Source organism: Pelobates fuscus, chromosome 11 (genome assembly GCF_036172605.1).
Source record: "Pelobates fuscus isolate aPelFus1 chromosome 11, aPelFus1.pri, whole genome shotgun sequence".
NCBI lineage: Eukaryota > Metazoa > Chordata > Amphibia > Anura > Pelobatidae > Pelobates > Pelobates fuscus.
In genome coordinates, this window is record NC_086327.1 from 17,673,465 (window position 1) to 17,699,560 (window position 26,096).

Sequence of the window (26,096 nt, forward strand, 5' to 3'; positions counted from 1 at the left end):
CTTGGGATACAGGTGGATTTATTTTTCATTTCCTTTCCATAGTGTCCCTTTAAGGCAATTATCAATATATTTGAACAAGAAATGTATGCGAATACAGCCTGCTAGGTCTCGGGTTTAAAGGAATGGATTGAACTAATAATCACCTGCAACAAATTTGATTTACAAGAGATACATTGGTATGACGTTCCTACTACTGTGAATGGACATTACATGAAGGCTGTAGAAAATGACAAAACTTGACAGCAGCAGTCCCTACTTTTTTATTTTTAATTCTTTATTTTTGATTTGACAGCCAACATAGTGTGCACTATGAGGAAGATATAGACAGTAGATATTTACTTTTAATAGTGGTATATTGTGGAAGGAAGTGCAGGGATATCGATCTCCATCTATGGCTCAGTTTGTTATCTCAATTACAGGTGTGTAGGCTACCTCCCAGGAGCAGGCTGTGTGGAGCGTTGCCATGGTAATGCATGGCAATGCTCCACAACACAGCCTGCTCGTGGGAGGAGCAATCTGCCTCCCAGGCCTGTGGGGCCCCCGAGCAACTGCCCAGCGTGCCCATGCGGAAAGACGGCCCTATCCCCACTCATCCTAACTTCTCAGTCGTTAGTCACCCATGGGTCCCACACTTTATCAAATGTCTTCATAGTGCCCTTAACCTGAGCAGTCAATTTATCCATAAGATAAGTGTCTTTACATTTATGAAGGTTAGTTTATGCAAAAGATGTTGATCTGTTTTCGTCCAGTTGTCATATGGTCTGGATAGTAGGAAGCTTGAAGTGTCCAGCTCTACTCTCCTTTGAAAAATTTGTGACAATAGGTCTCCAACACTTCCCCAACAAATCTGCAGAGGTATATGTGTGCCTCTGTGTCCACCCCCTCACCAACATAGATCGTCTGGTGTTTTTTTTCATGTGGTATAGTTTGACAGGGGTGGTGTACAATTGAAGCATAGTCTTATAGGACTGTTCTTGCAAACTTGCACAGATAGTTGTTGTTTTGCTTGCTTCCGATATTGCTTCCCAGTCTGAACCCTCTAGGATTTCCTCCGGGAGTCCCTACTTTGTCTGATACCTTCAATGAGATTCCAGAACAGTCAATATGAAAATATCATAATTTTTAGCATAATAATTTTGAATTTAATTGGTTATAATAAACTATGGAAGTAAGGTAGGTTGGGAAAAGTGCACATTTTAGGAAGTAGACAAGTTATGGCATTAGATGACCGGTGATTTAAATTAGTATCCCAAGTATGGACTGCTTACACATGACACTCAAGAAAATAAACATACATTCTGAATTTGGTTAGGTTTTAATAACAATCTATCTGTTTGATGATTATCAGTGCTTTAATGAAATACTTCAGCACCATAACCACTACTTTTTGCATAGAGCTTGACATCTTACTTGGGCCCTGTCAAGCACCAGACACCTCCTCCAGGAGAGCCAAAAGCCTTCTTCTCTGATTTAGGTTTGTGGTGCAGGATCTAGGAGAGAGCGCAACCAATCAGCCAAGTGCAAGAGTTTCTGTGTCTCCTGGAAGCTGTGACGGGTGCATGGAGGAGCCGAGATAAGTTGCCAAACTATTTCCTAACAGTTTGTCTACTTACCCTTGGAGTGTGTCAGGGCACTCCTGGCACCATAACTACTAAAGCCCTATGTAGTGGTTAGGGTACTTGTTGTGTTCCAATAAACTTTGAATCAAGTCAAGCTAAGGAATTGTTTAAATTAGAAGAAATTGAAAATAATTGCAGCATTGCAAAAAACATATGAAGTGTCAAATGTCAGTAAGATGTTATCATACAGAAAAGAAGAAGGGAATATGCGATTAATATATGTTTGCTCCTACTGAACCAATTGTAAAACCTCTTCATGAATACATAAAGCAGCGTGTGGTGTCAGATTTCAAAGTCATAATTCAAATGGAGCAGAGCAGCAAGCTTAATAAGAGTATGAGAGATTTTTTTTTTTTAATAAATGTAGCAGAAATGTTTACACTAGGTGGAATGAATCTTATTTATACAGGGTAAATACTAACTGCTCCCCGATGGCACATGGGCTACAAACAGAAAGGAGAAATGTCATCTCACTTACAGCAATGGAAAATTGTCCTTAACAAAAAGAATGAATGATGTTTTAATTTATCTTTAACTCCTTCTCTATGAAGTGATTTGCAAAACACACACACACAGACACACACGCACACACATACGCACATTTTCTGCGGTCTAAAACTAATAACATAATTTTTCTTCTCAGTGTTTATAAATGACACATTTGGGCACTTTGCCCGTATTGCTGCTAAATTATTGCCTTCTGTTCGTCCAGAAATACTACATTGCCCACATCGTGATGACATAAGAAACACATACAAACATAGCAGGATATACATGCGTGGAGACAAGCACATGGTGTGCAAGTAGCATTCTTAGTGGGACTATAAGGGGCGGTGTTTCTGCTCACATTTCTATTCATTATATATATATATATATATATATATATATATATATATAAAATATAAATACATTAATATAGATTTTTTTTTTAACTACGGTACTCCTTTTTTGCCTTCTTTGGGTACTTCTCACTTGATCTGTGAATCAAGAGGTGTGAAAATAAGCATTACACCGCACTGAAAAATATATGCGCAATATTTATTTTGGTTTCTCCGTATCCTTTTTCCCAGAACCATCATGTGCACAAAATTCTTCTGAACCGGGGGGGCGGAGCCTGGCACTCAGGCTGAGCGGCTGTGTTACACTTCAGCTCCTGCTACTTATTGAACTTCGAGGGGGTAAACCCCCAAAAACACGGCACAGTCGCCCACCTGAGATGAGAAATCATGTCGGGGACACTCGGGAGAATCACCCGACAACAAATTCAAGACTCTGCCACACCGGGAACCCGTAAGAGAGCCCTGAGGCCTACCGGAGATCGAGCGCCGGGCAGACGGCCGCTTCCCGCGCTGACTGACCTGGTCGGACATACCTCGGGGGCACCACCTCCTACCCCCCCCTCTGGACCGATGGGGGTAATCTCGGTCCACAACAAGCGACTGGAAAAGCGGCTACAAGCTGAGCCTACAATATGGGGCAACACAGCAACAGGATAGGCGAACACGAGGCGCAACTAAAATGGCGACAGTAAATGCACCGGGCGAGATACATGAACGCCGCACAGTCATCCAGACTACGAAGCCAGACTCACCGCTCTCTTCGATGCCTTCTGGGCACAGCTGGAGCGCCGGGCATGGCTGAACAAACAGAGCACATGCCAGAGCCAAGAGCAATTTAAGCAACATAACTGCCGATGCCTCACTCCTAAACGGCACGGGGCCCCAAGATGGCGCCGCAGGAGGAGAGATCCTCTGCCTGCAGGCATAGTCATTAAAGGAAAACAAGCATCGGAGCACAGCAGCAGAACGCGGGGGACCCCCCGTGCACCCAAGAGCTCTCCCCACGCTTCTTCTGAGCAAGGAGCCGACCTGAGGGTTACTCCTCATCGCCACCCATACACCCAAGGGAACAACCGGACTCCGGCAAAGCCTTGGGCCCACGACCCTGGAGATGGGGTCAATGGACTTGTGGCAAGGACCCCCGCTAAGGCCTCGGGCCGAAGACACAGGACACTCAAGCGACAATGCACTAGGAGTAGCACCGGGGGCACCATAACTCAGAGGGCCAAGCACCCGGCGGGTCAAAACACCCACCCTAGAGAAACAGACCCAAGCCTCAATAGAGCGACGGATCAAGGAGGCAGCCCCCCACAGCCAAGTGGACTAGACCGCGCATACTACAGCACGACTCCTCCAAGTGGGGTGGGCTGAATAACAACATGGACGCTTGCTACACTCGATGCCTTGGACTGCTCCAAGTAACCGAGAAAGACACACTGTTATACCCTGAGGGTTTCACCCATAAGGATTCTTTTCACATGCTCCGTAATGTTTTATTTTTTATTTTTACAGTTAATACTCTACGAATGCCGCCTAACAGATAGATATATACTATGTCACCAGCCTACCGTAGCAATTTCAATTGTACTTGTTAGGTCTTACTCCCAATGCTGTGCGCCTCTTGGTAACCAGGACGCAACGGCTCAGCAGGCCTAGCATCTAAACTCTACTTAACCGATAGCTTTGTGCACCTTGAGTAACTATGTAATACTTGTTCCTTGATAACCTCCTAACGTGATAACTTGCCTTACTGCACTTGAGCGGGCATGTATGTATACTTTTATCTTGCTGCAACTCCTGTATATTTATCCTCGTGCACTTACCCACAGGTCTATGCCATACTTCCTCACACATGGGTGTTCACACCCTCGTGCATATGCTGTCAATCTCACCTACAATTCCTCCAGCGTGTCTTAAAGTGTCCAGCATAATGCTATATATGTTGCTCTACTCTATTTTATTAAGCACTCATGTGTGAAATTCCATGGCACACACGCAAAGCTCTTATGTGTAATGGTATTTTCCAGTGTACTTATAGAAACATGCAACATACCCTGCCAAGCTACTCACACACATGAATAAGCCTGTTAGCTAATTGACTTGATGTTTTCTTTATTCATATCATATCCATAGGCGTGCGCACGGGGTGTGCCGGGTGTGCCTGGGCACACCCTAATCCCCGCGGCACGCCTATGTATTGAGACCGGCAGGGGAGATCTCGGGATCTCCCTGTCGGCTCATGCAGAGCCGGTGCTATCCGAGCGCCGGCTCTGCTCTAAGCCTCCCTCCCCACCGACCCACAGGCAGGGAGGGAGGCAGGAGAGGACCCGGGGAGCTCTTGCCAGCAGCTCCGCCGGGTCCTCTCGCGGGATTCTGAGCGTTGCCGCGGTTACCGCAGCAACGCTCAGATCTCGCGAGAGTGAACTCTAGCCTGCAAGGCTAGAGTTCACTCTCCACTGGACCACCAGGGAAGGCAGCAGCAGAAATGATCCCCCCTCCCAGGCATAATGTAAGAAGGGAGGGGGGATATTAAGAAATCTGCCCCCACCTCCACTGGACCACCAGGGAAGGCAGCAGCAGCAAGGTCCCCCATCCCTACATAAGGTAAGAAGGGAGGGGGGATATTTACCAAACGGCCCCCACACAATACACACAATCCCCCAAACATACAGCACACACACACAGCACCCACATACAGCACACAAACAGCACCCTTACACACACATCACCCTTACACACACACACATACACTAACAGCACCCTCACATATACACACTAACAGCACCCTTACACATACACACACAGCACCCTTACACACACATACAGCGCCCTTACACACACATACAGCGCCCTTACACACACAGCGCCCTCACACACACATCACCCTCACATATACACACTAAAAGCACCCTTACACATGCATACAGCGCCCTTACACACACACACAGCGCCCTCACACACACAGCGCCTTCACACACACACAGCGCCCTCACAAACACACACATCGCCCTCACACACACAGCACCCTTACACACACAGCGTCTACACACACACACACACACACAGCAGTATATATATATATATATATATATATATATGCGGCATGTGTTTTTGTGCTTTAGGGTGCACACCCTTATACAATAGGCTGCGCACGCCTATGATCATATCTAAGTTTAAACGTTCTCGTATAGCCACACAAGTTTCAGTACTCCACACAAAAGAAAAGAAAATGTTACTTGCGCTTTCTCCTTAATCCCTATGTATATTTAGACAAATGGAGGTCATTTAGTTGCTCCAATGGCCATTGGAGGGATGCCCGCCTGCCAACGTCAAGGCAGACCCCCCTAAGCGGGTCCTAACACTGACCCTTCAGCCTGCTTCCTTGAGCTGCTGGCAAAGATATCTCTAATGAGACAGAAAGGGGTATTTTTTATATACACCCCTTTACTTATTAACCCTTAATAGGGAACACATGGGATGGGTAGCAGCATTGTAACCAGGCTGTGTGATACAAAGTAAATACAAATACAAAAATAAGTCCTGCGCTTAAGCAGCAAGGACTACAACACACATCAGCCCCAATATATAGTAAAAACCAAAGAAAAGAAAATGTTACTTGCGCTTTCTCCTTAATCCCTATGTATATTTAGACAAATGGAGGTCATTTAGTTGCTCCAATGGCCATTGGAGGGATGCCCGCCTACCATACTCCGAGCAATCCGGACATAGACAGATCATACAATACGAATGAACTTAATCTCATGATAACAGCAGCACTATGGAGGAAATCGTAGTAGGCTTCTACGGAACATTATGGACACAAAAGTTCAGCTAAGTAAGAGTCATTTATACTTTCTTCAGCTGAATTCTTTAGTTCTATAGTGTTTATTAAAATAGGGAACTATCACTATCATAACAGTGATAAAAGAGTTTTTTTCTTTCAGTGGGTATGGACTGGAAGTTGCTAAAATATGGTTATCTACATGATAATGGAAACTCCTCCCCCCCCCCCCCCACACACACACAATTAACCCTGTAATGGGTGGGTGCCTGTAAGGGTAGAGAGACATAAGAGAGTTATAATATTTTGGATTATATCGATAGACAGAATATTTTAGATATGATAGATTACATGAATTGTATCATAAAAAGTAATATTGCTATAATATTTTTCCACAGCATCTAGAGTGACAGAAATGGTCTATTCTCTGCTTTCCAGCTGCTGTGGAACACGCATGCACACATAGACACACACTGCTAACAACAGAGGTATTCTAGAGAAACTGCTGGAAAGCGTAAGCTCTATTTTACATATATATATATAAATTAAAAAACATAGTAATAATAAAAAGCGAATAAAATAGTTACTTGCACGCTATGCCAAATCCCAAATCCTATTTAAATAACTGTAGGTTTTTAGTATCACTCAAATGGTCATTAGGTGGAAGCCCACCTGACACGTCAAGGCAAACCTCTCAGGGGAGTCCTACACTAATACTATTTTCTTTGTTTTCTTTATTGTATGTATTTGGGCTGATGTGTGCTATGGCCATTGCTGCCACCCAGGAGTAGTGGGAGTTTGAGCGTAGGACTTATCTATGTATGTTTGTACTTGCTTTTGTATTACAAAGTCATGCTACAATGCTGCCGTCTACCCCATGTGTTAATAAGTATGCATGGATTTTAAAAAAATACCCCTCTCTGTCTCATTAGAGATTTTTTTTTTTTTGCCTGAGGCTGAAGAAAGCAAGGTGATTTGTTAGTGTAGGACCCACCTAAAAGGTTTGCCTTGACGTGGCAGGTGGGCTTACATCTAATAACCATTGGAGTGATCCTAAAAATGAAAGTTATTTAAATATGCAGACGGATTTGGGATAGTGCACAAGTAACTCTTTTCTTTGTTTTTTATTGTTTGTATTGGGGCTGATGTGTACTATGGTCATTGCTGACGCCCAGGAGTAGTGGGAGCTCGAGCACAGGACTTACCTTTGTATAAAAATAATAATGGTTATTGTACATAAGAATGGCAGATATTTTGGTTAGACCTTGGAACTCTCTGGCATGTCTGGTTTTAAAGTCAGTGCAATATTCTCCAATCAGGAGAGAGCATTAGTAGCATCACAGTAACACCCCCCTTTCCATTCTCCATAAATGATTTAGTCACCAGACAGAATAAAATATACTTAGCCATCCAGCGGTCAATTTACTGCAGTTCCAAAGATCTTTTTCCATAAACACCAGAAGACTGACAACCATTTGATGGTAAAACTTGCAAAATGGATTGCTTTGAGAATTGCACATAGTTAAGACAACATGTCTAGAGTCCTATAACATTATCTGTTAACTTTCTGCACCAGCCACCTTATCTTTTCCTCTAGTTAAGAGTGCACACCACCATTAAACTTCCTGTTCATGCGGTTTCTAACCCCTTTAAAGAATCCACAATTGTTATTTTTAAATATATACATATTCAGTGAACACAAAAAATGATGGTGAAATGACTAAATTCTGATTAATACTGGGGGATTTACGGGAGACAATGTGCACACAATATCTCACATATTGAGATACTTCAAATTTAATTGAAGATGCTCTAGGAAGTTTTCTGAGGTGCTAAAATAAAAAAAATAAATAAAAGCATTTGAACTTGATTAACCCCTTAAGGACCAAACTTCTGGAATAAAAGGGAATCATGACATGTCACACATGTCATGTGTCCTTAAGGGGTTAAAGGAACCCTATAGCATTAGATATACAAACATTTATTCTGAAGGCTATAGTGTTCTAAAAGTTCTCACGTTCTTTGCTTTTGTTTCAATGCAAGAAGGCCGAAACGAGTGGGGTTGCTGTATCTCTCGTGCAGAGAGAACTTTGCTGGCATTTCGGTTCTGGACTGCCCTTATTGGTGGGATCAGTCTGATATGCCTTAACCCCTTAAGGACACATGACATGTGTGACATGTCATGATTCCCTTTTATTCCAGAAGTTTGGTCCTTAAGGGGTTAAGATATGTTCTCTCTGTTTTTGCACAAGTGAGAAAAAACTATTTTGAGACCTGAGCGGGGATTTATCGAAGGGCAAGCTACTGAGTTCCTCTGTTCTCAGAGTTCTCATATTATTTGTTGATAGTTTTCCCCTACCTATTTGGAGCCCCGCCTTCATGTCTATGAGTGTTTGAAAGATGAGTTTCTTCTCTCGCCGCGGATATCATCACGATTGATGATCTCAGCTCCAATGCTTCCATGTAGACATTGGAAGACCAGTGCACATGCACTCCAAATTGCTGCCCTGTGCCAATCAAATTCTAGTCTGGGAGAAACATTTGATTGAAAACCGAGTCTGTCTCAATTCTCACAGCAGAAGCTCTGCTTATCAGGAAGACAGCTGCTAGAGGTGGGGGTAGTCCTGCACATGTGTGCCATTTCCACAAAACTATAAAACTAAAGGGCCACTGCACCCGGACCACTTCCCTCTTCATTGCGACGAACTGGCCTGGGTGCCTGTCATAGACTGATTTGTGTTTCACAACATTTAAAATATGTGTTTTTCATTTAAAGAGGATCTATCGGTAGATGCGTTCTGGTGTACCATTGTACAGTGTAAGCTAATCCTGACCCTCCTACTGTTTGTGAACTGCATTTCCCATGATGCTTGGCATTATCTGAGAATTTCCCGTGTGCCAGCCATTGCTTCTGGTGTGGAGGGTAATTATTAGGAAACTGCTTTTCCCCTGACTGTGCAGCTATGTCTAGTGCCCCCTAGCATTGCCCCTTTCATGGGTTGGCCTGACATTGTTTTCACAGTAGGAGTGTAGAGATCCTCAGGGGAAGGGAGCATTTACTCTGGGTTCTTAGAATTTTTAATTTGGAATCTTTATCTCTCTCCTTCTTTCTGATCTAACAAAGCATCGCTAGGCTACCAGAGTTCTGCACAGGATCTGGGTTCCATATTGCCCTAGTTATAGTTTATGTTGCATTTACTAGTTTCAGACATGTCTATTTTAAGGCACTTCTACGCTGTCGAAAAAATAATCCCATTCACTGCCTTTGCAGAATGCATGGCTTCTTATGGGGAAGTATGGAAGCTTAACACTCTTTAAATGGACACTCAGGACCAACAGCAAAAAGCAAATGTGAGGAAGGCTGAACTTGATGGACGCAAGTCTCTTTTCAGCTATGTAACTATGTAACTATGTAACCTTGAAGATGTTATGGGGCCTAGAGCCCTTGATTCTATCCCACTATTCAGTGATTTAACGTGTTTGATCAGTTTAACACTGAATGAGGGCCCGCAGGCTCCCGTGGATCCACCTTCACGGTCTAATCTATCACTGCTGTAACATTGCTGGTCTGGCTAATGTAGAAGCATTAGTCCAGCAGCAGAGAGAGAGGCTTGGCTACAGGCTCCCATGGACCCTTATTCAGAGTTTATCCATTTAAAAATATTAAACACTGATCAATGGGACATCACCAGTGACCTCCTGGCATTATAACCACTTCAGTGAGATGAAGTGGTTGTGGTGCCTATATGGTTGCTTTAATAATTTGCTTAGAACTTCAATATCATGTTTAAGCATTCTTAATCCTGTCTTCAAAATGTTTATACTGTCTGGATAAGCTCTGACAAATTTTGAATGCTAAAAATAAGGAAACAGCACTCACAATTTTAACTTCTCAAGAAGTTAAGGTAGCATAAACAAAAGTTTTAATGCAAATAATTATTATTATTATTTTTTTTTTTTTAAATCTTATTAATGCAAATGTTTAGGGAGACAAAAAATTCTGGAGGCTGAAATATTTTCTCAACTTTTGAGACACGTACCCAGCAGGCTGATTCTAAGTATTCTTCACAGTATAAGATTTAGACATGCGCCTGTACACATTCCAGCTGTCTGTCGAACCTCATGTTTTAGGAGATAATTAAACACTATCTCACAGGTCAAGATCAAGGAGTAACCATTATTATTATTTTTTTTAATTCCAAATACATTTCAGTTAGGAGATGCACAGTGATATGTGCATGGACAAAACATTTCACATTTAATTCATTTAAAAAATAATGCCCAGAAATCATTGGACTGTATCCATGTTTTGTTTTAATGGGTATAATCCTGTAATTATGGTTCAGCTCATCCACCTAGAACAGTGATGGCGAACCTATGGCACGCGTGCCACAGGTGGCACGCCGGGCCCTCTCTGTGGGCACGCGGCCACAGGTCCGCCATCACTGCAGAGTAGGCACCTGCCTGCCCGAAACGGCAGGCGCCTACTCTGCTTCCGTGTTGGGAGGCAGGGGGAGGGATCTGTGATGCTGATCCCCTGTCCTCCCGCGCGATGCTGTGTGGAGCGTTGCCGAGCGTTACCATGGCAACGCTCCACACAGCATCGCGCGGGAGGACAGGGGAGCTGCTTCACAGATCCCTCCCCCTGCCTCCCGACATGGAAGCACTGCCTGCCACCACCGGACCACCAGGGATGACGGTACCACCACCGGACCACCAGGGATGACGGTACCACCACCGGACCACCAGGGATGACGGTACCACCACCGGACCCCCCCACTTCATTAAAGGTAAGAAGGAGGGAGGGGGGGATTCTGACACACAGCACCCTTACCTCCCCAGCACCACCCCTATTTCCCCAGCACCACCCCTACCCCCCACAGCAGCACCCTACCCCCCCAGCAGCACCCTACCCCCCCAGCAGCACCCTACCCCCCCAGCAGTACCCCTACTCCCCCACAACAGTACCCCTACCACCCCCAGCAGTACCCCTACCACCCCCAGAAGTACCCCTACCCCGCCAGCAGTACCCCTACTCCCCCACAACAGTACCCCTACCCCCGCAGTACCCCTACCACCCCCAGCAGTACCCCTACCCCCCAGCAGTACTCCTACCCCCCAGAAGTACCCCTACCACCCCAGCAGTCCCCCTACCCCCCACAGCAGTACCCCTACCCCCCACAGCAGTACCCCTACCCCCCAGCACCCCTACCACCCCACAGCACCCCTACCCCCCACACACAGTATCCCTACCCCCCACAGCAGTACCCATACCCCGCCAGCAGTATCCCTACACCCCACACAGTACCCCTACCCCCCCACAGCACCCCTCTCACACACACATACAGCACCCCTACCCCACACACAGCACCCGTCTCACACACACATACAGCACCCCACACACATACAGCACCCCCCCCCACACACACACACAGCACCCCCACACACACACACACAGCACCCCCCCCACACACACACACAGCACCCCCCTCACACACACACACAGCACCCCCCTCACACACACACACAGCACCCCCCAAACACACACACACACGCACCCCCCCACCCCCCACACACACACACTCGCACCCCCCCCCCCCCCACACACACATGCAATTGCCGTGTTGGCACTTTAAGGAAAAAAAAGTTGGCATGTATTGCGGTTTGGGCACTCGGGCTCAAAAAGGTTCGCCATCACTGATCTAGAACTTTGCTTGCAGTTGGGTTCCAGCTCCAGAGATGACTATCTTTTCATTTTATTGTATTAAAATTGAGTTAAATCCAGCCTAGACTGTCCCTTTTATAAATTGCATAATAGCATTACTATTGGTTCATGGAATGTATATTATATCTAAAACATCCAATAGTTAAGACATTTATTTAAAGGCATGTGATAAGAAATTATTTGGAAATGGTCTCCTGATCAGTATTCTGGTGTTGCTCGTTACCTGCTGAACTGCTCCAGCTCAGTTGTCCAGTTCTCCGGGTTCCAAGCCACCAAGTGTGTAGAAGACTTACAGAGGATTTCCACTAAAACCACACATCTTGTGAAAGCAGAACTTTGCTTATAGATTATACAAAGTGAAAATTCAATAGCTTCCTGTTTAATTAGAGGAAGAATTAAATTGATCTTTTTTTGCATCCTCAGAAGAAACAGTGATTAATTTGAGATAAATGATGATCACTACTGTATTAAGCTAACATTACAATATTACAATGGGTGTAATTTTTCTTACTTAAATTTTCATTCTTGCTTAAATCTGGATTATGAGGGAGGACAATATCCCCCCACCCGTTGGGTATAAGAGGTATCAGTCTACAGGTTAGGTAAAGTTCATGTTACTGAATGCAGTAAAAATCCATTTTAGCATCAGGCCTTTCAGGAATGAGAAGGCTGTGTTGGCCAAGACCTGCCCATATTTGGGCAATCCTTGCCCATAATCAGGAACAAATCTGCCATATCTTTCTCAGTTTCTATGGACCACTTCTTTCTCATCCTCACAATAAAAGGAAGTGGGAGATTATTTCTGCTTGGAAAATCTTAATATTCTCAAAGATATCTAATTATCCATTTTTAATTATACTCTTATTTAATGTACTATAAATTATATTAATAAAATTAATTTGTGTGTCCTGCTATTGTAACTTTGTGTACATATTATTTATTCAATATTAAAAATAAAGCGGAATAATACATCAATATGTATCTTTGTAGATGTTCTTTATATTAATCTTTATCAGTTAGATGATCATGCTGGATGATCCATTCATACTTAGTATCATATCCCTTAAAAATGCAGTCTTATCACACAGCCTTGAAGAATGTAGTAATGCTAAACACTAATAAGCAAAGTTTGTACACAGCAATCAAAACATGAGTATTTCTAAAAATATTATTTTTATTATTATAATATTATTATTATTATTATTATTACTACAGTATTATTATTATTAAACTGATAAAAGGAAATGCTAGCCTTCATGCCTCCTCATTGTGTATGACTTCAATACCGTATTTTGAAATACAAATGTATCTTATTTAAAGACAATATTTTATGAAGACCTTTGTCTGTTGAATCAAAACAAGTCATCTTTGCCACTTTCCTTAATGGAAAAATAATGAAACCATTGAGATAACTTGAAAAACAGCATTATCCCAGAAATGATGTCAGGAGAACATCAACTATAGTCCATTAGAGATATCCAACATCCTTCTACTTTCTATTTCTATAACTACTTTATTAATGGAAAGTTTTATCCGCCATAGCAACCGCCACTTTAACAGAAATAGAAGCAAAAACTGGATGTTCTTAGGGTCTTTAAGTGTGTGTCATTGTCCCATGGCTGAAATAATCAATGCATGTGCAAGAAATGGAAATTTCCGAGCGACCACATGATGGAATCTTTTGAGTTGTTGGATTTTTGGCCTCACTTGGAGATTTTGAGAACGACTAAAGCAGGTACAACAATAAACATTTTAATTCTAAAGGGACTCTCTACTATGTCATTGCTTTGAAGTGGCCATTATGCCTGCAGTCCCTCTGTATAGTGTTAAGGTGTTTTTGAAGACATTAACACTGAATGCGACTCCCCAGCTGCTTGGGCAAATGCTGGAGTGTTCTAAGTCTATAACTGCCACCCATCACCGGTATAGCTGATGTGGAATTCTGCTCCATATTAACAATATATCTGGTGGGTGGACCTTTATTCAGCGATAGTGCCAGGAATACAGTTTTGTATTCATGGCACTATAGTATCCCTTAAAAGAACTTTCTGGGGGTGAGGCCTGGTGGTCATAATGAGCAGACGTGTCTAAGGGGGGCTCCTCACCAAATCCAGAAATTTTTTTTTTTTAAATTACAGCATCCAGACCTGATTTTGCAGTTCAGTGACACCTTATTTGACCAAGCAAGGCAAAGGAGCCCCAAGCTTCATTACCAAGCTTTATCTCGATCTCCATGTCCTCGAACTCGTGATGCGGCCTGTGAAGCCTGGCAGGCCCTGGAGGCAGGAGATGCGGCCAATCTTCCAATCTAGAGCTGCTGATTCTGTTTCAGAGTCCTATCAGTGTCTCGTTCCCCCCTCTGGACCGGTGATGCTTCTCCCGGTCCTCACTGGAGCGGCGGGCTGGCACTGCATGCTAAGCTTTATGGAAGCTAAAAATGAGCAGAGTACCTGCCTACCCAAGATGGCTGCGGACATCCCAATAACTGATCCAGCGATGGAGGTCAAGCAGCAGCAATGAAAAGCAGCTTTACTACTATGGAGCAGACTTACAGACAAGACACAACAACCCTTATTGACTACAGTACAGCTCACAGAGACAATGTGCTCCCCTCCTGGGCTGGAGACCAATGGGAGGATCATCCCTACACATGGTCCGTACATCTTTGCATGTAGAGACTGTCTGGGAGTTGCGGGGCTTTCAGATACTTTGTATAGTCTCTGGTACAGACCTGGAGCTGGGAATGCGGGTCTGTGTGATGCACATCTGTTCATAGCGAAGTTGAATGCTAGTCTCCTCTCCACAACTTAGGCATGGGTTAACTACACTCTCCTGAGTTTAAGTTTTCCCTCACCTTTTACCATATCTCCACCGTTTGTACTCATGCATTGCGGGGTGTGCCAGTGGTTATATCCTCTTGTATTTTTATTGTTTAGCCTGTTTATTATTCAAAAAATTGTGCAGTTATATCATGACGCAGTGCTACGTCTCTTGAAATGCTTGCATTTGCTGTTGCGGCATAGCAAGCTTGTCTGTTAAACTTTTGCACAACAAGAATAAAGAATTTAAATAAACGATAAAGAACTTTCTATTGTATGTTAGTTGAAGATTATTTTTTCGATGTAAGAGAAATGTTTTGCTGTTGCTCACTGGTATCGAAACAGGAACTAGAGTGCAGTTCTACAGAAAAAAAGGATAACATGGCGTTAAACATCAGTTATAAGTTAAATGGTAAGTCAGATTATAGTTGGAATGAAAACACAAAAAAAGTTATAACAAAATCCAATACATTCCTGGTTTATTTGGTGCATTATGGGTAAACCGGCTCTGTTTTCATTAAATCCTTATGGAAGGCAGATCATCAAGGTAGAAAATGGAGAGACCTAATAACTCCCTTTATCTACAATTCCTGAGATTGTGGCAAAGAATGGACCCACACAGATACATAGGTAAGGGGGTAATGTTGCAAGTGACATTAGGGAGCCAGACAATACCCCAGCCTCCTACAGGATTTTTTTTTTTTTTTTTACAGATTATGATGTTTATTGACATTAATAAAATCTCATATACAAATATTACAATCATAATAAAATAAAGAAAATGAAAATGAATTCAGGCAAACTAATACAGAAACATGCTGATACAACTGCACGTGTTGAACACTGGAAATTTTATTATAAAAAAGAGGTAATGTATCCATCTGACATTAGAGATTTTAAGTATTGCACAAGTTGCTATAAAAAAAAAAAATCTCGCAAACCAAATAATCGGGGCTGAATTCTCACTTACCTATTGGTAGTGAACAATTTCAAATCCGAACCTTGATTCAGCCCATCCTGTGGCCAAGATTAACCCCTTAAGGACCGCGGACGTCAAGGGTGTGAATGGCAGCTTTGATATTTTTGTGATGTTCTGAATTTTATTTTAAAAGTTAAATAATTTGAAAAGCTTATCCAACACTATTAAATCAAGGCCTATGTTAGAATTATATGACAACGTGCCGAAAAGGCAAACAATGTGTTCGACGATTTCAGTTTTAAATGCTTCACTACTGTTAACTTTTGGCACAGATTGGCACAGATTGGCACAGATGAAATGGAAAAAAGCAATTAGTATTTTCAAAATTCAGATTGAGACTCTCTTTTCTCTAGGGGGGCGGCAAACAGACAAACAAGATTCTATTTTCATAGCTTTCACTAAATTACAACCTGTTTTTAAGTCTCTCAACTGCCTGATCCAGCTGAACGTTGATTACGGACGTTCATATCTAAAGAGAAAATCCTTTGGTGAAAATATCTGTTCAACTTTTCAGGTTTCGCGTTTCCTGCTACTCTGTCCTATTATCTGGCACAACCCCATAGATGAGGACTCAAAAATGCATATTTTTTTTTGTAAAACTTTAAAAACTTCTATACAACAGAATAATGAAACACAAAATTCCAAGCCTGTAAAAATACAATTATTATAAGAAAAAAATCGAAACCTTACTTGTCTTTTGTTTTACTCATGAGAATATTTTCTAAGAAAATGTTTTGCAATTACCTTGTTCTGCAAAGACTATGGTTTATTTGTTCCTAATGTAACAAAAACCAAAATAAGGCAGTCATTGTTGTCGAAGTGGAAGTGCTGAAGATCTAACGCATATAGGACGTTCACCAAAAAATGAATAAAAAGTATCTGTTTTCTCTGTTTGAGATAATTATCTCAAAATGCTAACAATCTGTTTTTATTTTTGACAACTTTAATAGGCCAGAGCCCAGCCCCTCACTACCCTTAATAGTGAGCACAACTTTGGCGAACAACAAAGTAATAATGAACTAAAAATGGAATGATAGAATTTAGGCTCAAATTATTCCATCATTAAGGAAGCATGTATAATGATATACAAATATTATTATGTATGCACAACACTAGAGTTCTAGTGTTAGAGTAAATGACTAGTGATGTACCGAACGGGTCACTGGCGAATAGTTCCTGGTGAACATAGCGTGTTTGCGTTCGCCACGGCGGGCGAACATATGCGCGGTTCGATCTGGCCACTATTAGTCATCATTGAGTAAACTTTGACCCTGTGCCTCACGGTCAGCAGACACATTCCAGCAAATTAGCAGCAGACCCTCCCTTCCAGACCCTCCCACCTCCTGTACAGCATCCATTTTAGATTCATACTGAAGCTGCATTCTTAGTGAGAGGAGGGAAAGTGTAGCTGCTGCTGATTTGATAGGGAAATGGATAGCTAGGCTAGGGTATTCAGTGTCCTCTACAGTCCTGACTCATCTGATCTCTGCTGTAAGGACAGCACCCCAAAAAGCCCTTTCAGGGCTAGAACATCAGTCTGCTTTTTTTTCCTGTGTAATCTAATTGCAGTTGCCTTCCTGCCTGTCAGCTTCTGTGTCAGGCTCACAGTGGATACAGTGCCCACTTGCCCAGTGCCACCACTCATATCTGGTGTCACAATAGCGTGCCTTTAAAAACAAAAAAAGTTTTTCACTGTAAGCTAATAGCAGTCAGTGTCCTTCAAGCGGGTGTCAGGCCTTCAGCATGTACTCTGCCAACCTCTGCCAGTCCACTTTGCCACTCATATTTGGTGTCACAATAGCGTGCCTTTAAAAAGAAAAAAGTTTTTCACTGTAAGCTAATAGCAGTCAGTGTCCTTCAAGCGGGTGTGTCAGGCCTTCAGCGTGTACTCTGCCAACCTCCGCCAGTGTACTTTGCCACTCATATCTGGTGTCACAATAACGTGCCTTTAAAAAGAAAAAACGTTTTTCACTGTAAGCTAATAGCAGTCAGTGTCCTTCAAGCGGGTGTGTCAGGCCTCCAGCATGTACTCTGCCAACCTCTGCCACTGCACAGTGCCACTCTTATCTGGTGTCACAATAGATTGCATTTAAAAACCCAAAAACTTTTTTCACTGTTATACATTGAATAGCAGTTAGTTGTCTGCAAGCGTCAGAAAGTCACCCCCTTGCCCGGCGTCTGACAGCTGGCTTGTCTGAACTATTAGCCCGCCAGCTTTTACCATACAAGCTGGTGGAGTCTGAGGCGTTCAAAAAATTTGTAGCTATTGGGACACCGCAGTGGAAGGTACCCAGCCAAAATTTCTTTGCACAAAAGGCAATCCCCAACCTGTACTCGACTGTGCAAAAATAAGTAATTGCATGTCTGGCACACAGTGTTGGGGCAAGGGTCTATCTGACCACTGATACCTGGTCTGCAAAGCATGGTCAGGGCAGGTATATCACCTACACTGCGCATTGGGTAAACCTGCTGACGGCTGACAAGCATGGAATGCGTGGCTCTGCAGAGGAGTTGGTGATAAGCGGAGTTCAGTATTTGCTGAACCCCACATATCTTCCAGAGTTGTTGTGCGACTTCGGCGGTTAACTGGGTGCCCCTATCCAAAATAATTTCCTTGGGAAATCACACCCGGGAAAATATTCGCATCAGGGCATCCGCTACCGTCTCTGCGTGCACATTAGTCAAAGCTATTGCTTCTGGGTACCTGGTGGCATAGTCCACCACGGTCAGTACATATTTCTTGCCGGAGGGGCTGGGCTTGGATAGGGGTCCTATAATATCTACCGCTACCCTACTAAACGGTTCCTCAATTATGGGAAGAGAACGGAGCCGGGCTTTGTATCAGTCTCCCCTCTTCCCTACCCTCTGGCAGGTATCACAGGTCTGGCAGTATCACCTGACATCCTGTGAGATACCTAGCCAGAAGATGTTCTGGGTCAGCCTGTGCTTAGTATGGCTGATCCTTAAGTGCCCAGACAGGGGAATGTCGTGGGCGATGCGTAATAACTCCAGTCTATATTTTCTCGGCACTATCAATTGCTTTATGGGTAAGGGAATGGATCCGGACACTATTTTTTCTACAGCAGCCCCTTGTCCCAGGTGTACCTTTCCCCTTCTAATCCTGCCTGGTCTTTATTAATACGATCTTTGTAGATCTGCAGGGAGGGATCTAGGGCCACTTCAGAACCGAATTCTAGGGGGGATGTCCAGGGCGTGACATTGGGCATGGGGGGTACATTGCTTACCTGAGCCTCAGAGTGGTTAGGCGGAGCTGTGGTGCGGGCCTGCTGCCGGGTCACAACCGGATACGCCTCTTGTACTGTGGTTTGAGGAACAAAAGCTGAAGTCAGCTCCCTCAGGCCGTTGCCCAAAATGACGTCAGCGGGTAGGTCCTGCCTGCATCATCCCCACCTCCACGTTTCCGTGCCCCGCTCCACAATTCAAATGTACCTTGGCAGTGGGTACTTTATAAATGGCTCCCCCTGCCACCCGTACAGCAACACAGTCTCCAGTTAGGAGGACCGACCAAGCATCTTTTTCCATCTCACGGTTCCTAAAATCGATGCCATATACACGTCCCTGATAGGGGACGCAACAGGGATTAAACTGATAAGAATAGTACTACTTAACACACCTTATAATAATGCAGAGAGAGGCAATGCAGAGAGAGGAGTCTGAAGAAGAGGAGTCAGAGAAGGAAGGTGGCTTTGAGGAGGTGGAAGACCAAACACAGCAGGCGTCCCAGGGGGCTTGTTGTCACCTTTCGGGGACCCTTGGTGTTGTATGTGGCTGGGTGGAGGAAGAGACCTTCAATGACATAAGTGAGGACAAGTAACGGGACATGGCTAGCTTGGTATCCAACCTTGTGAAAATGGGGAGTTTGCGGTTTTGGAAATGAACTGTTTGCGGTTGTTTACGGTGCGTTAAACGAGAGTTTGGTCTTTCACTGTGAAGCGGGCGTAACCCTTACACTACCTGATCGATACAACATCATACAGTAGGTCCCCCCTCATTATTTTTATGGCCGACACCCACCGCTCTCGGGTGGGAGTGGGGGGGAGGACAGTAGGTCCCCCATTGTGATTTATGCCCCCCACCCACCGCGCAGGGGTGGGGGCCGGGGGGGAGGACAGTAGGTCCCCCCCTCATACTTATTTACTGAATATTCCCCTGTATAACAATGTTTGGCATTTAGTGAATATTCCCTATTCTGCTCTGTGTCAGTGTGTATCAGGGTCTCTGAGGACAGGTGTCAATCCAAATCTGCCAAGTTACCCTATGTAGGGGGAACAGTCCCTATGCTGCTCTGTGTCAGTGTATATCAGGGTCTCTGAGGGCAGGTGTCAATCCATATCTGCCAAGTGACCCTATGTAGGGGGAACAGTCCCTATTCTGCTCTGTGTCAGTGTGTATCATGGTCTCTGAGGACAGGTGTCAATCCATACCTGCCAAGTGACCCTATGTAGGGGGAACAGTCCCTATTCTGCTCTGTGTCAGTGTGTATCAGGGTCTCTGAGGACAGGTGTCAATCCAAATCTGCCAAGTGACCCTATGTAGGGGGAACAGTCCCTATTCTGCTCTGTGTCAGTGTGTATCAGGGATCCTTAGGGCAGGTGTCAATCCATATCTGCCAAGTGACCCTATGTAGGGGGAAAAGTCCCTATTCTGCTCTGTGTCAGTGTGTATCATGGTCTCTGAGGACAGGTGTCAAACCATACCTGCCAAGTGACTCTATGTAGAAGGAACAGTCCCTATTCTGCTCTGTGTCAGTGTGTATCAGGGATCCTTAGGATAGGTGTCAATCCATATCTGCCAAGTGACCCTATGTAGGGGGAACAGTCCCTATTCTGCTCTGTGTCAGTGTGTATCAGGGTCTCTGAGGACAGGTGTCAATCCATATGTCAAGGTGTCAATCCATATCCATTGTGATTTAGGAATGTTAGGTGATTTCTGCCCTTTATGGATTAAAACCAGACTCTGCATCAACTGTGTAATTTTCCATGGGAGTTTTGCCATGGATCCCTCTCCGGCATGCCACAGTCCTGGTGTTAGTCCCCTTGAAACAACTTTACCATCACTATTGTGGCCAGAAAGAGGCCTGTGGGTTTTAAAATTCGCTTGCCCATTGAAGTCTATGGCGGTTCGCCCGTTTCGAGAACGTTTTGCGTCAGTTCGCGTTCGCCGTTCGCGAACCGAAAATTTTATGTTCGCGACATCACTATAAATGACATGACATACTCATAGAAGATTTGGGAGGGAGAGCAAGGGGGCCAGGGAGGTAAGGGTGTGAATGGCAGCTTTTCAGCATTCTGTAGAATAAAATAGAAGGGTGAGTATTGAGGTAGTTGTTGGCACAGTACTGCAGGCAGGAATTGTTGAAGGACTTTCCTAGCACTGCACTGTGTGGTTTTGTGTATGTGTTGGTTGATCTCTACAGTTGATAGTGGGGGCAGGAGGATATTGGTGTGATAAGGAGTGAGTTTGCAACCGAGATCTCTGTGCTCTGGCCTCAACCCCCTGTCTCGCCTGTAAGCATTTCCAGAACGTAGCACACAATTGGTCAAAGCAGGTAAGGAATCCGCAAGGAGGTTGCGCTTGCTTGGTATTGCCTTCAGGAGCCATCTTGTCATGCACACCTGTCATTTTGTTGTTCACATTACAGTATAAGATTGTCCATTTCTCATTAATGAGACCCATGAGGTTGGATGCATTTTGCCCTCTCTAATCCCCCCCTGTTTGTTACGTGCCTAGGAGCCTATGGGTCACTGCTCTTGGGAGCTGTTCCCTCCACTGCTGTCCCATACCATGCTCCTATCTATGCCTCCTACAGCTGTCTGTGGGTGGTCTGCTTGTTTGTCCGCATTCCCCCCAGCTCCCTATCCCTTACCTTGTTTATCAACTGTAAGAGGCCTGTGAAGCTGGTCCTTGCCAGTGAGGTGGTGCTAGTAGCCTCCTCAATCGTCTGTCCTCCTTCCCTTTCCCGCCTCCGGACCCACATTGATATACCAGGTTCCCACTCCATGCATCAATTTATCAGATTCCCGCTGCCCACTCACCTCCCCCCACGGAAAAACGTGTTTGAACACTATTTTCATCCCGCGCCCACTGGTGCATCCCTCCCCGTGGTGCGGTTGCAGTTTTTATTTTTCATTTTCCATCAGGCAGGAACCTATATAAGCAGCAGAGTCACTTTACTACTGATTATTATTAAATGAAAGATCAGTAGTATAGTAACTCTGTTAGATACCACCTTCTCCACCAGGTGATGTCCCCTGGTTACTGCTGGCAGGGTGGGCTGGGGAACATACCTTTGCTGCATACCCATCTACTATTTAGGTAGAGTGACCTAGCTGTGCAGCATATACTTTTTTTGCAGCTACACTTTCATTGGAGCAACAGCACAGAAAGGACAGGACACATTATAAAAAGTAGGAGAATTATAATGACCTATCCCCCACCTCTCTGTTGGTGTGATTATCATTGAGTTTGTCTTTGAGCCTAAACCATAGGTGTTTCTGTTATCGAGCAATGCCCCTGGCTGATGGCCTGCAATGTCCTCCAGGCCTGGACTGCACCTGGGGTTGACCAGGCTGCTAGACTAGACTAGACTCTGGAAGTGTTTACACGTGACCGCAGTATGGGATAAGACAATACTTGTGACATTTTTAATAAATGGTGGTTGTCATTTGTGGCAGTGAACTCTCAGACTGCTTTCCCAAGCTTGACAAACCTCCCATGTGACACCCACACCCCCGGCTTCATTGCCAGCATGCCTGTCTCTGTTCAGACAGTCAGTCACTCCAATCCGATACTCCCTAGCCAGTGCAAATCATGTTAGCAAAGTAGTTACCTTAATAACCACTGAACAGGCACTGTGAATGCAATTCTTGGAGAGCAGCGTGTGTAGAATATGTCTTTTCTTTCTGTCACTCACTTCTTTGTCTGGAGACTATGCCAAAAAATTGATGGGAGGATGGTCTAATTTTAAACAGTGTTTTTTTGGGCAAAACTCTACGTTTTCTAGCTAGAATGTTATACATTTGAAAGATCTTATGTTGTTAATGGCATGACAAGTCACTCCACGCAGTAATGTACTTTAGATACAGTCTGTAAATTTATGTCACAATGATAGTGAAATTTGATGTGCAATGATGTATTATTACCTGTGAGGGGTCAAGCTGAGAGATGTCCTTCTCTGTTCCTCAGGTCATCAAAAGATTGTGGTAATCCAGAGCCCAATACATACCATGAAAGATATGTATTGGGCTCTGGCTTACTAAATAATTGATGTTGAGACTATTGAAAATATCCATTATATGATTCACTTCTGAGAAACGTTGATAATCACCCCCTTGAAGCGTATCTTAAACATAAAATAAATGATTCACCTTCCCTATCTATTGTCAGTATTTCCCTTGCTTCCTTTGTGACTTTAACCTAATAGCTGGCAATGTTTTTTTAAATATATTTAGACAACAGAACATAGGGGTGGAGTAAATAGATTACACACTTACTTATAAAACCAGTGTCAATACATGTTGCATTCATTGTTTTCTCTGGTTTTGTTCTTGCACATTGATTTGATACAGAGCTCTGGGAGGTGGTGTTTATAGCCAGCCAAGTAGAGCAATGACTGTTATCACCAATTAATTTTTTTGGGGGGATTTATGCTGATATGGATTTGGTAGTCTCTATTTTTTGTAATCTGACTTCATTTTACACAACATTGTGGAAACATTGAGGAAGTGTAATTGAAAACATTATACTATTTTTTAATCCTCCGACAGTGTCCGTTGGACTCAAGAGTTTTGTATCTTGAAATATTTAGTTGCTTTCCAACCAGACTGAAAACAAAATGTGTACTCCTAGTACTCAAGGCTCATTCAGAATAATTTGCTTTCAAATTTTTGGGGATTGAGAATTCTTCTGTGCTATTATTTATAAAGGATTTGTGTTTTGGAAATTGCCAATCATTACTGGAGCCAATTTATAAGATTCTTAAAAAGAACTTTGAGGAATTAAAGGTAAGAAACTAAGGATAAATGTTTATTACTACACATTCAAAATACAAATATTCATACATATATATGCAAGACGGGATAAACGCATGAAATACAATCCATGCATTGTACACTCACTGCTCTGTAAGTATATTGCATTGTTGAAAAGTTTGTAGCAGAGCTTATCATTGAGCTACACGTAGGAAGATTCAAATCCAAGTGGTGACATGTTTTTCTAAATAAAAAAATGGATTTTAACAACCACAACATTGAGTTTGCATAAAAATAATCTAATCTGCGTAGTGTGGTTATTATATGTTAATGTTTCAGTGCTGATTTGCTCACAAAATGTTCTTGGACTTGTTGCACTGGTGATTGCGAATAGAATGACCACATTCCACCATTGTTAGGGACATTTATATAAATTGCCTACTGCAGGACTACATTCAAATTATCACTATCTGCAGGGTCAGCACCAACAGGTATGAAATGATGGTGAGTATAAATGGCCACTGAATCCCACAATATCACTAGCTTGTGGGTAGATACAAATTATGGGAAATGCAACCATTTATAAAGTCATCACTTTATAATGCCTGGAAACTGCATTATTTTCTCATAATAAATTATTTACTGTTATGTATCAGTACCAGTGTGTCAGGGGCATGGGGAAGTGTGCTCTATTTGGGAATTGTTACCATGATGCACTAATTGTGTTTGGGGGTGGCGGGAGCTGGGTGGAGTATTATTGTACCCTTAATTTATTTTGTATTTCCTTTTTTTTTTTTAAGCAAAAACCCACAATGTCATGGAATATAACTTCAGTCTCTTCTATCAACACATCTACAAGTGCAGGAACATTCTCTCCAGTTATTACACCTTCCAATATCTTCATCACTCTTATCCTGTTTATCACTTTTCTGTTCGGACTGGTCGTGAACAATCTTTACCTTTGGGTTCTTGGGTTCAGGTTAAGCAAAACTGTTAACTCCATTTGGTTTTTCCATTTTATTCTGGCTAACCTAGTATTCACCTACATCTTACCATTTATAGCAGTTTATATGCTCACATATCCTCACTGGGTACTGGGACTTGTCATGTGTAAGCTTCTGAACTCTTTAATATCTGTTGCAATGTTTGAATCAGTTTTTATTCTCACAATCATCAGCATTGACCGATACCTACTGGTTTTCCACCCACACTGGTATAGAAGGCACATGACACCTCGCTTTGCTACTATTATCTGCATCTTAATATGGGGATTAGCCATCATCTGCAGCTCACCTTACATTGTGTTTCGTCAACTCCGAAAAGAAAACACCACCACTTTCTGTGAAAATGATTATACTCTTTCTCGAAAATGGGATTCTCAACATAGACAACTGAACACCAAATGGAGCCTTTTCACCTTCCATATTGTTGTAGGTTACCTCCTCCCCTTTTCTGTTATCCTAGTTTGTTATTTACGAATTGCCCTAAAGATGAAGAAAGAGAAAATGGCCAGAACTAGCAAGCCCTACAAGATCATCACTATTGCAATTCTGTCTTTTTTTGTGTGTTGGTTGCCCTACCATTTGTGGTACGGAATGAGTATAGAAAAGGGAAGATTCAAAGAAAGCACCCTGGGAGCATTAAAAATCCTTACTACTTGCTTGACATGTTTAAACTTCTGTTTCACCCCAATATTTTATCTCTTCATTGTCGATAGCTTCAAGAAAGTGTTCAAAAAGTCTATATTGTCCTTGATTGAATCAGTGCTTAATGAAGCCTTTGTGTCAATGAACAGAAGCATTGAAGAAAAAATGCCACATTCTTCATCTTTTGTCAGAGATGAAAACAAAGTAGACTATATCTAAATAAAATTACTGGAAATCATGGAACTTGTTTTTATAACGCAAGTTGTTTTTTTCAGTGGTTAATTTCCAAAAAGCAGAAGTTCTAATACAAATGCATTTTTATATTGTCATAGATAAGGATTACTCATAACCCCATCCCCAACTGCATTAAATTAATACCATCAGAGTATCTGTGTGCCAATCAAGTAACTTGATCTCTAGGACTATGTGGAATGAAGACTGGTCAACTAGCAATTTAATGACAAAATCATGCCCTTCACTTAATATTTTTTTATTTACTTTTTAAAATCACCATGGGGCATGTCGGACCGAGCATCAAGATAGCCACTTAAAGCCAGAGCTCTCATGGTATGAGGCACTAAACATACATTAGCAGATGAGATATCCTGAGGATATGTCCACTAAGCGAACATCGAAGACCCTCAATATAACAGTGCTGCTCTGAAGACACAAATTCAGCTCAGAAGAAGCTTTTTCT

At 43.1% G+C, this 26,096-nt stretch overlaps 1 protein-coding gene across 1 annotated transcript; it reads left to right on the forward strand.

Annotated features, from left to right (window-relative positions):
- The first annotated feature begins 24,565 nt into the window (after positions 1-24,565).
- LOC134576751 (probable G-protein coupled receptor 33) lies at positions 24,566-25,618 on the forward strand. The gene has a single exon (XM_063435464.1). It carries the CDS (start codon positions 24,566-24,568, stop codon positions 25,616-25,618), a length of 1,053 nt encoding a protein of 350 aa, XP_063291534.1.
- The last annotated feature ends 478 nt before the right edge of the window (positions 25,619-26,096 follow it).